This window comes from Haliotis rufescens, unplaced genomic scaffold (genome assembly GCF_023055435.1).
Source record: "Haliotis rufescens isolate VD_foot unplaced genomic scaffold, xgHalRufe1.0.p SCAF_4, whole genome shotgun sequence".
In the NCBI taxonomy this organism is placed as follows: domain Eukaryota; kingdom Metazoa; phylum Mollusca; class Gastropoda; order Lepetellida; family Haliotidae; genus Haliotis; species Haliotis rufescens.
In genome coordinates, this window is record NW_025964112.1 from 60,530,720 (window position 1) to 60,543,504 (window position 12,785).

Genomic DNA, 12,785 nt, shown 5'->3' on the forward strand with positions numbered 1-12,785 from the left:
AGATAAACATGCCTTGTGTAGTGGGTTATGTGGCAGTAGATATGTTGTAAGTTAGATCAGGTGATTGTTGGTTGCTGCAGATTGAATCACTTGTAAATTATAGTGACGCCCCTTAGCCATGTTAGCTGTTTGCAGTCCAAGTTCCATCCCACTGCTTGACAACTTCATGACTCTCCAAGGATAGAGAGCTATGACTGTGACACATTTTGGATAGTAAAGAGTGGTAGTGATGGTAGTGTCACAGTATTAATCATTATGTTATCATCTTAATGTGTGACTGTGGTAATGGTGGTAGTATCCTAACACCTTCAAACCTAGTACCTTGTACCTTTCGACCGCCTCCGTGGTCTAGTGGTAGAGCGTCCGCCCAGAGAGCGGAAGGCCCGGGGTTCAATCCCCGGCCACGTCATACCAAAATACGTTAAAAGATGGTACTTGTTGTTACCCTGTCTGGTGCTCAGCATTAAGGGGCTAAAACAAGGACTGGTCGGCTCGGAGTCAGTATACTGTGTCTGAGTGGGGTATTCATGTTTACTTGCGGCATGGTATCTTAGTGTGCTAGCACTATAAATCGTCATTAGTCAGGACTAGTACAAGCAGCCACACACACACAGACACACGTGCATGCATGTCGCTATATAAGTGCAATAATCTTGGACGCGACATTAAACCCAATTTCACCTCAACTCACCTTGTACCTTTCAAATGACATTTCACAATTTGGCAGTCTGCCTCTTTAGCCACAAGTCCTTGCCCACAGCCCGTATGATGTGTTATAGTGCTCTTAAGCTGATCTAATAACCATGTTAACAATCCATATGTCAGTCTTACATCTCCAGAACGTTATGCCAAGGACTTTCAATTAGACAAGTAAACTGAAAAGCTTTTGGCACAGACTGTTATGGTAACCCTCCCGATACTTTCTACCACATGTTTAATGGGTTTTGTGAACAGAAATAAAATTCCTCGCTGCTATTTCATTGCTGAAACAGAAAACTTTGAAGTTTATCTTTTTCCCCTCTATATCTGTTAATTGTGTGAACACAGGCTTTGAGCTCATGCTATTATATTATCATGATTATCATTCAGGCTCAACCACTGGAAGTTAATTGGATCAGGATTGTTTGAGACACACTGTCTCTATAAATACCAAGACTACCCAATCAGTTGTTGGAAACACTGCTTATATTTGCAGCTTCATATTTACTGTCCGATTGATTGCGTCCATAATTAAGTCAGATTTGTTGTTCAAACACACAACCTGAATTAGATATGAGCTGCAGTTTTCAGTATTGAGCAGGACAACACATAACAAAGCTCACGACATCCAACCATTACCAGGAGGGGCCTGATGGGACTTCAGTATTGTTAGTTCCGTATCAACTGATTTTGTTTGCCATATGTTGAGTTTATTTGTTTAGTTCTAATGAGTGAGAACCAGAATGGATTCCACATTATAAAACTCAGCAGCAGAGCTGATGAGCAGGTTTATTTGCTTGTTTTCCTGAGATGAAGTCACAGTTGTATCAGACATTTACAAATACGTGATCTGTGTACGGGATTCAGAGACATGTTGTTGATGAGGCTTGCACATGGGCAGAATGTCCATTTCACCAAAAACATAAACTAAGATACTGCTGAACAGTAATAACGTTATATGTTTTTTTAAATTAACTTTTGATGTAGAGTTGATTTATCTGCAGTCAACTATAATGCTGTACATGTTTGTTAATTGTACTGCGGGGGCATGGGTGGCCCAGTCGTCTAAGGCGCCACGATTTGCTGTGCAGAGTTGCGTCACTTGGGGACGCCAGAAAACTATGATTGTGGGTTCGAATCCTGGTTCGCCCCGATTATGTTTCTAGGTTTGTCAGCACCATACCCGTGCTCGTGGGTTTCACCGAAGTGGTAAACGTTTGAGACCTGCATCACTTTGGGCTTTCCTCCCACATCAAGCTGACACGCCACGATATAACTGGAATACTGTTAAAAGCGTTGTTCAACCCAACTCACTCACTCACTCACTTACTAATTGTACTGTGATGTAAAGATTATCTCACATGTCTGTCCGTGGTACTTTGATGTAGAGTTGATCTCATATGTCTCTCCCTCATGCTTCGATGTAGTGTTGATCCAGCACTGTACAACAGAGTTGATCTCACATGTCTGTCGGTTGTGCTTCAGATCTGGCTGCTGTTGTTCATCCTCCTCTATGTCAGCTCTTACGCCTCCATCTGCCAAATCCGCAAGCGAGCTGACTCTGAGGACATGTATGCAGGTATGATCACATCGGTATCAACACACATCTCAGCCATTATCAGTTATTCACCACTGTAACTCTATACTTGCAATGTAAAATGTCCGTGTTCATCCATGTTTGATTTGCTTAACTAATTAAGCCTCACAATAAATGTTTCTATTACATGATCATGATGATAATGAATATCCGATAAAATTTAACATGCTTTATCATGTTTATGGAAATTGGAATTAATCAGGGACATTGTCTTGATTCCTTGATTGTTATCTCCTAACATGAGGATTCCATGACACAATGACAGTTGGTTTATGTTCCAGGTGATGAGGATGCACTGGTGTACCGGATAGCGTAAGTGTCTCTATTTATTTACCGCAGTAACCATGGCTACAAGAATAACAAGTTTATGTGTCACATGATAAGCTATTGATGTGTTCAGGAATACAATGTAACTTTTATCGTTACGCCGGGGACCAATTTTCAATAACAGCTTCCGTTCAGGAAGAAATCTAGTGTGGGAGAATTATGTCATTTATATAAATGAAATTCAGTGTGGAAGATGAAACTGGACTTTAATCCCCACTCCAGAGTGTCTTCTCCAAACTGTTGTGATGGGAATGTTTATTACTGATGAACATTTTGTCCTGCAGGTTGTGGTTGTGTACATTTACACTTTCTGTGTCGGCGGGGGCTGTGCTGCTTCTGCCGGTCTCTATCATCAGCAACGAGGTGCTCCATCTCTACCCCAAGAGCTACTATGTCAAGTGGCTTAACGCCTCTCTGGTTCAGGGTAGGTAACTCTGTTTTACCATCAGTATCAAGGCGTTCTACCACTGCTCCAAGTGCCACTATGTCAAGTGGCTTAACATGTCTCTGGTCCAGACTTGATAATCTTCAGACAGCCGTCATATAGCTGGAATATTGCTGAGTGTGGCATTTAACTACAAACAAAACAGAAAATAACCTGTCAAGTGGCTAACCTCTCTCTGGTTCAGGGTAGGTAACTCTGTTACATGGCCACCATCAGTAACGAGGTTCTACACCTCTACCCCAAGAGCTACTAAGAACTATTGTGTCAAGTGGCTAACCTCTCTCTGGTTCAGGGTAGGTAACTGTTACATGGCCACCATCAGTAACGAGGTGCTACACCTCTACCCCAAGAGCTACTAAGAACTATTGTGTCAAGTAGCTAACCTCGCTCTGGTTCAGTGTAGGTAACTCTGTTTTGCCATCAGTAACGAGGCGCTTTACCTCTACCCCAAGAGCTGCTAAATATCAAGTGGCTTATCACCTCTCTGGTTCAGGGTAGGTAACTCTGTTTTGCAATCAGTAACGAGGTGCTTTACCTCTACCCCAAGAGCTGCTAAATATCAAGTGGCTTATCACCTCTCTGGTTCAGTGTAGGTAACTCTGTTTTGCCATCAGTAACGAGGCGCTTTACCTCTACCCCAAGAGCTGCTAAATATCAAGTGGCTTATCACCTCTCTGGTTCAGGGTAGGTAACTCTGTTTTGCAATCAGTAACGAGGTGCTTTACCTCTACCCCAAGAGCTGCTAAATATCAAGTGGCTTATCACCTCTCTGGTTCAGGGTAGGTAACTCTGTTTTGCCATCAGTAACAAGGAGCTTTACCTCTGCCCCAAGAGCTGCTAAATATCAAGTGGCTTATCACCTCTCTGGTTTAGGGTGGGTAACTCTGTTCAGCCCTCATGATCAGTGAGATGGTTCTCCGTACCAAAAGAACTGGGTTTTTAGTGTGCAGCATTTGTAATTATCATGATTTTATCTGCAGAATTTTTTTGTTTTGCAGGTCTATGGAATCACATCTTTGGGTTTTCCAACTTAGCACTCTTTATCCTCATGCCCTTTGCATACTTCTTCACAGAGGCCGAGGGGTTCTCAGGGTCCAAGAGGGTATGTCCAGTTGATACTTGCTTACAATGGAAGGTGACAATGAGGAATGGTTCTGTATATAGCCATAGATAAGCCAATCTCATAGTTAAGCCGAGGTATTAACATGATTAACTTGATCCTTGAAATCTGTATCAAAATGTTATGTCCGTCAGTGTTTGAAATATATTTAAAACCCAAGAAGACTGGGGCAGGTGACCCATAAGTGTTGCTTCCCATTTTCAAATTTACCTGCCCCCATTTAGACGTTATAAATATTTTAAAATAAGACACTGATGTCTTGTGCATTAGCCGGATCACCAACCTAAGACTTCATCTCCTTGTGATGATCTGCCTTCTAAAGTAGAATATCAACTAATCTGTATTGAATTACGCAAGTTAATCCCGTCATTGCACTATCTGGTAATAAAAGTGTTTATTGTGTAAAAAAGTGTTCATTGTATATCTGGACTTATGTTTGTAATCTATTTTATTAATTTAATCAAAATTTCATTCAACGATGTTAACATTAATTTAGGCGAAATCATGTGTCCCTCCAATACTTACAACTTCTGTTCACCCTTGTTCCACAGGGTCTGCTTTACTGCATACCGTGACACCACAAACTCACATTATTCACCGCAACCATGATCATATTACCGTCTTGAAATTAACCTTAGCTGACAGAGAATGGATACATATATCATAACTGCCATACTTTGACTCATAAGCAGTCATATGTGTTGTTGTTTGACTATTATATAATCAACATATTGCTTTTGCGATGGAAAAAGCTTGATTGCGTGAAACCTCAACAGTCAAATTGTTCCATACATAAAGAGTATCTGACAATATGCCAAAGTACCACCGCACAATCTTGGTTATTGTTGTTATTATTTTAAATATATATCGTAAAACCTGCAATTAAACTACCACGATATTAGAATATATTATTCCTGGTGAAGTAATAGTTTCAGGTACTATTTTGCCCAAAATTATAACGAATATATTTACCATGTTGTTGCAGGGTAGTAAGAGTATATGTACCATGTCTAAGGGAACAAAGAACATATGTACCTTGTTGTTGCAGGGTAGTAAGAGTATATGTACCATGTCTAAGGGAACAAAGAACATATGTACCTTGTTGTTGCAGGGTAGTAAGAGTATATGTACCATGTCTAAGGGAACAAAGAACATATGTACCTTGTTGTTGCAGGGTAGTAAGAGTATATGTACCATGTCTAAGGGAACAAAGAACATATATACCTTGTTGTTGCAGGGTAGTAAGAGTATATGTACCATGTCTAAGGGAACAAAGAACATATGTACCTTGTTGTTGCAGGGTAGTAAGAGTATGTGTACCATGTCTAAGGGAACAAAGAACATATGTACCTTGTTGTTGCAGGGCAGTAAGAGTATGTGTACCATGTCTAAGGGAACAAAGAACATATGTACCTTGTTGTTGCAGGGTAGTAAGAGTATGTGTACCATGTCTAAGGGAACAAAGAACATATGTACCTTGTTGTTGCAGGGTAGTAAGAGTATGTGTACCATGTCTAAGGGAACAAAGAACATATGTACCTTGTTATTGCAGGGTAGTAAGAGTATGTGTACCATGTCTAAAGGAACAAAGAACATATGTACCTTGTTGTTGCAGGGTAGTAAGAGTATATGTACCATGTTGCAGTAAAAAAAAAAAGAGGCTATGTACCTTGTTGTTGCAGGGTGTAATGAGTACCTATACCCTGTTGTTGCAGGGTGTAATGAGTACCTAAACCCTGTTGTTGCAGGGTCTAATGAGTACCTATACCCTGTTGTTGCAGGGTGTAATGAGTACCTATACCCTGTTGTTGCAGGGTGTAATGAGTACCTATACCCTGTTTTAGCAGGGTGTAATGAGTACCTATACCCTGTTGTTGCAGGGTGTAATGAGTACCTATACCCTGTTGTTGCAGGGTGTAATGAGTACCTATACCCTGTTGTTGCAGTGTGTAATGAGTACCTATACCCTGTTGTTGCAGGGTGTAATGAGTACCTATACCCTGTTGTTGCAGGGTGTAATGAGTACCTATACCCTGTTGTTGCAGGGTGTAATGAGTACCCATACCCTGTTTTAGCAGGGTGTAATGTAATTCCCATACCCTGTTGTTGCAGGGTGTAATGAGTACCTATACCCTGTTGTTGCAGGGTGTAATGAGTACCCATACCCTGTTGTTGCAGGGTGTAATGTAATTCCCATACCCTGTTGTTGCAGTGTGTAATGAGTACCTAAACCCTGTTGTTGCAGGGTGTAATGAGTACCCATACCCTGTTTTAGCAGGGTGTAATGAGTACCTATACCCTGTTGTTGCAGGGTCTAATGAGTACCTATACCCTGTTGTTGCAGGGTGTAATGAGTACCCATACCCTGTTGTTGCAGGGTGTAATGAGTACCTATACCCTGTTGTTGCAGGGTGTAATGAGTACCCATACCCTGTTGTTGCAGGGTGTAATGAGTACCTATACCCTGTTGTTGCAGGGTGTAATGAGTACCTATACCCTGTTGTTGCAGGATGTAATGAGTACCTATACCATGTTGTTGCAGGGTGTAATGAGTACCTATACCCTGTTGCAGGGTGTAATGAGTACCTGTACCCTGTTGTTGCAGGGTGTAATGAGTACCTATACCATGTTGTTGCAGGGTATTATGGGCCGTGTGAAGGAGGCGCTAGCTGTGCTGTGTCTGCTTGGCATCATGGTGCTGGGGCTTGCCTGGGTTGCCAATGCTCTCATCAACGATGATGAACACAGCAAACAAACACTATTTGGTAACTGCATTTTACATGGTTTAGTTCCTCCAAAATGTTATTTACTAATAAAGTTCCATGTATGTTTCTGTAAACATAAAGGAAATAATGTTTCTAAATTTTTGAATTCATACTTTTCTTTTCTCCTATGTAACTAATAACAATGTTCCAGGTGAAGTGATTTCATGACCTGAGATGATTGTTTCAGATGTGTGGCACATCCACCTACCATACCTCTACTCCTGCATCTCCTTCATCGGAGTCCTCATCCTGCTATGTGAGTACTCTCATCAACAACCCCACCCCAACACCCCAACACCAACACCCACCTCCACCCCCACCCCCACCCCCACCCCCACCCTGTACCCAACATCCACCCCAACACCCACCTCCATCCCCACCCCCACCTCCACTCCGACCCCCACTCCCACCCCAACACCCCCACTCCCACCCCAACACCCACACCCATACACACACCAAGACACACACACACACCAAGACCCCCCCCCCTAACACAAACACTAACCCCCCCCCCCCCCCCCCACACACACACACACACACACACACACACATCCTGCTATGTGAGTACTCTCATCAACAACCCCACCCCAACACCCCAACACCCCAACACCAACACCCACCCCCACCCCCACCCCCACCCCGTACCCAACATTCACCCCAACACCCATCTCCATCCCCAGCCCCACCTCAACCCCAACACCCCCACTCCCACCCCAACACCCACACCCATACACACACCAAGACCCACACACACACCAAGACCCCCACACACACCCTAACACCAACACTAACCCCCCCCCCCCCCCCCCCCCCCCCACACACACACACACACACACATCCTGCTATGTGAGTACTCTCATCAACAACCCCACCCCAACACCCCAACACCCCAACACCAACACCCACCTCCACCCCCACCCCCACCCTGTACCCAACATTCACCCCAACACCCATCTCCATCCCCAGCCATACCTCAACCCCAACACCCCCACCCCACCCCAGCACCCACCTCCACTACCCCCACTACCACCCCAACACCCACACCCACACACACACCAAGACCCACACACACACCCTAACACCAACACCAACCCCCCCACACACAGCCACACTAACATCCACACCCAACCCAACACCCACACCCCTCCCCACACCAACACCCACCCACACACACAACCCAACGTTCTTGTCACCATTGTTTACATAACTCTGTGTGTGCAGCACTAGTAACCCAGTTCTAGAGCATCTAATCTGGGCAATGATTAAGTCCTACATCTAGCATTGATAGCAGCCATGTTATCACAGGTCATGTCTTGATATTATGATAACATAGTGATAATAAAAAATGTGATGCAATATGAATGGAGTTTCTACCTGACACTCCCATATGTCACTAGTCCTGTCACGTATGAAGGGCGGTGGGGTAGCCTGGTGGTTAAAGTGCCCGCTCCTCACGCCGAAGACCTTGGTTCGATTCCCCACATGGGTAAAATATGTGAAGCCCATTAGTGGTGTTCCCCGCCGTGATTTCGCTGGATTATTGCTAATAGCGACATAAAACCTCACTCACTCACTCACTCACTCACTCACTCACTCACTCACCCACCCACCCACCCACTCACTCACTCACTGTTAGGTATGAACTTCTCCAAAACCCCAATGTCAGAAAACATACCTGACTTGGAAGCATTATAATAATTATATCGCTGCACATGGATTATAAAAGACTCTTAAGGTTGGATGCTCCTTTAAATGAAAACTTAGTCTGAATACCCCATGCTTGAATACCCCATGCTTGGAACTAGTTTTCAAATGTTAGTAATAATAGGTGATAACCAAGTGTTATGACCTGTCTTATACAGTGTTATGGGCCAAATGGATATCAATTGAAACAGATACTGACAGCTGCCAGTGTTGACAGTGTTTTCAGAGTTTATTTGTATCTGTTAAGATCACTTTGTAAATGCGGTCATCTAACTGTAACTTTGCTTAATGATGAAAAAGTGTTATCTATCATGACCCAAGTCACTCCCTCCACAGGGAGATAACATCCGTATTCACACTCTGGGGCATTGCCATGATTGCCATCACAAGCTATAGGTCATACTGCACTCTATGCATGGTATGAATCACTGCTTATACAGATGTATTGTGCAACAGTGTAGCCAATTGTAGATAAACTTAGCTGTATCTGCTAAGTAGTTTTAGTAATCAGCTGTAATGGCAAATAAACACTTGGGTAGATTGATCTAAATAGAACTATTCTATCAAATATGAAGGTGTTGTGTTGGTGAGAAGGGGAATATTGACAAAAGGTCTTCACTCAGTGATAGTGTCTGTTGACTTTAGGTTAGATTCAAGTCAGATGTTAGACATGCTAATCACATGGCATTTAATATTTCAGGGTTTTACCAAACACTATATTGCATCATATATGCATACAAATTGAGAATAGGCTCAAACAGTATAAACTGGAAGTTCTGGGGGATTCAAAAAGGTATAGTATTAAAACTATTAAATATTGCAGATTGCATGATACACTCAAGTCCAGAGTGGCAGTCAGTAGTTGTCTTCATTCAGTCTTACTTTGATATCCCAATCAATCATCGGCTTCTGAGCATGTGCAATAATAATAGGAGACAGAAATGACTGCCTTTGGTCATATATAATATAGCTGTATATTAGTCAGATCCAGTGCATGTATACAAATATGTGGAGGTGCCTGTCACTAGTGACTATGTCCACAAGATCTGAACTATGACACACATCTCGAAGTAGTTCATCTGCCCCTGTACTTCCAGCTACTACTTAATCCAGTGTTAATTTATGGCTCTCTTACCATGTTATTATTAGATGTGTTGCTGGACCGTGTGTTGATGTAAGCATGTGTTCCCTGTTGGCAGTGTGTACTCCCGTCGGCATATCCCGAATGTTTACCGTCATGGGCCAGCTGATTGTCAAACCTAAGGTATGTACAGTTCCATGACATGTTGAATAGGGGACATTGTGTAGCCTTGTGATTAAAGTCTTGTCTTTCAAAAGAAAAGGGGATTCATTCACATATGGATGCCAACACAATGTGTATATACATGCACAAGGCATGCTCACTAACTCACTCACTTGCTCAAATCACAACCACCAGTTTGTTGTGTGCTTGAGGTGACAGAGGGAAGCAAGGCGCCATAGATTTTGGTTCCTCATGTACCCAGCTTATGTCTCTTGTTTTATTTCAGTTTTTACGAAACATTGAAGTTGAACTTCACACAGTTACTCTTGAAGAGGAAAATCTTCTCCGTAAAATCAAATCTCAAAACCACCACCATAGTAAGTATACATGTGTATGTAGAGTCAGGGTTTTAATATCGTCCAATCAAGGATTCACTGCTCATAACATGTCACACTGAAAACTGTTTCTAGGACAATTGGCCTGATGAGATGAGACTAATATTTGACCAATTATCATATTGCTCATAGGGGTATGGATATCAAAGAAATTATGGAATTGTTTACATGATTTAGTTTGTTGACAAATTAGCTACAATTATTACATTGTATTCTTGTTGCCATAGCAACATGACATCATTACACTATTACAATACAATAATTGAAGATGACATCTGCCTGACGGTCATTGATTGAGTGGCTTTGTTCAATCAACAGGTCAGCAGTTTCTCTTGTTTCTTTGACAGCCGGGGCGGTGGGGTAGCCTAGTGGTTAAAGTGTTCACTTGTCACGCCAAAGACCCGGGTTCGATTCCCCACATGGGTACAACGTGTGAAGCCCATTTCTGGTGTTCCCTGCCGTGATATTGGTGGAATATTGTTAAAAGCGGCCTAAAACAATACTCACTCACTCACAGACAGCCAAGGCGTAGTGCTTACCGCCATATAATAACTTGTGACGGATTACCCTTAATTATGGTAGCCGTTTTGTTACTTTGTCACTGTTGGATGCTGCTGAATGTGATGCCTTACTGTTGTGCTGATGTGGTGATGTTGGTGTGTAGGTAGCAGCCCTGTCTCCAATGGTCATGCAAATGGTGAAACTCTCCACCAGAGGTTACAGGAGACACAGATAGAGAGAGAGAAGCTAGGTATGTATGTTGCACACAGCAAGGCTCTGAAGCCTGAGGGCAGTCGGGTAGCCTAGTGGTTAAAGCGTTCGCTCGTCACGCCGAAGACCCAGGTTTGATTCCCGACATGGGTACAATATGTGAAGCCCATTTCTGGTGTCCCCCGCCGTGATATTGCTGGAATATTGCTAAAAGCGGCGTAAAACCATACTCACTCACTCACTCTGAAGCCTGAGGAGGGTGCATACCTGAAACTGTTGCAGTGCTAAGGAAGAAAAGAAGTGTGCAGTCTGACCCCTTCTATGTTTGTGTACATGGGTGTACCAACTTCCACTATGACATTTTAAAATCCTTCATCACCAAATCCTGACCGGGATGCAGATTATGAAACTGATGCTCTGAAGTTTCTGGCATATGTTAGTGGCACAGTGGGAACCAGGAACAGGTCACCAGCACTCTGTTGTTTACTGTCTGTGGCTACTGATTAGGATATCATTGTACCCAGACCGCAGTGACATTGCTCATAATATCAACCACTGGTTTGTCTGGCCTGGCCTTGGTTGCCTACAATTTTGTGTTTTCTTTTTTGCAGTAGCGACGTATTGATGTAGATTATTACACTGTTCTCAAGCTTGCGAATCTACATCGAAACGTCGCTAATACAATAAACCAGAAGTTGTTATCCATTAATTTGTACATTTTCTTACTTACCAACTTGTAGAATGTCAATCACAATCAAACAGCCAGCCTTAGTTATATACTTTCCTTCTGCAGTGATATAGCTGGAATACTGCTGACTGCAACGTAAGATAAAAAACAACAAATCACGTTTTGATAATCCAGCGTAAACAGGGGCACGGGTGGCCCAGTCGTCTAAGGCGCTGCAATTCGCTGTGCAGAGTTGCGTCCCTTGGGCGCGCCAGAAACCTATGATTGTGGGTTTGAATCCTGGTTCGCCCCGATTATGTTTCTAGGTTTGTTAGCACCATACCTGTGCTCGTGGGTTTCACCGAAGTGGTAAACGTCTGAGACCTGCATCACTTCGGGCTTTCCTCCCACACGCCGTGATATAACTGGAAAACTGTTAAAAGCGGCGTTAAACCCAACTCACTCACTCACTCCAGCGTAAACACGCCTCATGCGGATGTACATACTGAGATATGATTGTTACACTGTAGCGTTTCCTACACTGGTATGATAACTGTTGTTTGTTGTGATGTTGCAGAGAAGCGGCAGCAGGTATCGTCCCTGCGGAGGAACCTGGTGTACCCCCTGGTGATGCTGCTTCTGCTCACACTCACAGTCAGTATACCTCCCCGTCCTCATTGCCACTTCAGCATCTGTGGCTGCTATTGATTTCATGCTTAAGTCATCAATGTTGCCAAACATTTCTTATCATAGTGCTTGTAGGATTGAATGTTTTCTTTCCAATTTGCCATTTGTCATGAGATGGTTGATTGGTACCATTCCTTATTTTGAAGAAATAATGATCTGTGTATCTGTAAGTTCTTGTACTGGTCAGTGTTGAAATTAAGAATAAAGTCAAGGAGTCTTTGTCACAACACTAAGGGATGCCTCCAGAGTTCACTGTTGATCGCTCTTAGCTTGATAGCTTTTACCACCTGCTCCATCCTGCTGATGCAGTGAATTGTTCTGTTTAGTGTTTAGTGACAATGTTAATTCACAATTGATAACAATACCTTGTTTTTAGGTTGGAAAATATTGTTTGTATATTTTGAAAGAAATTTATTATTTCATTT

General features: G+C 42.8%; 1 protein-coding gene across 1 annotated transcript in view; it reads left to right on the forward strand.

Annotated features, from left to right (window-relative positions):
• LOC124113347 (limb region 1 protein-like) overlaps positions 1 to 12,785 on the forward strand; it is a 39,915-nt gene that overhangs the window by 15,703 nt on the left and 11,427 nt on the right. Inside the window, exons 2-11 of the mRNA XM_046473649.2 lie at positions 2,185 to 2,278; positions 2,578 to 2,608; positions 2,908 to 3,047; positions 4,067 to 4,170; positions 6,827 to 6,953; positions 7,141 to 7,209; positions 9,857 to 9,921; positions 10,187 to 10,277; positions 10,960 to 11,046; positions 12,251 to 12,327. Coding sequence (XP_046329605.1) covers positions 2,185 to 2,278; positions 2,578 to 2,608; positions 2,908 to 3,047; positions 4,067 to 4,170; positions 6,827 to 6,953; positions 7,141 to 7,209; positions 9,857 to 9,921; positions 10,187 to 10,277; positions 10,960 to 11,046; positions 12,251 to 12,327 — 885 coding nt within the window. The remainder of the gene's footprint in view (positions 1 to 2,184; positions 2,279 to 2,577; positions 2,609 to 2,907; positions 3,048 to 4,066; positions 4,171 to 6,826; positions 6,954 to 7,140; positions 7,210 to 9,856; positions 9,922 to 10,186; positions 10,278 to 10,959; positions 11,047 to 12,250; positions 12,328 to 12,785) is intronic.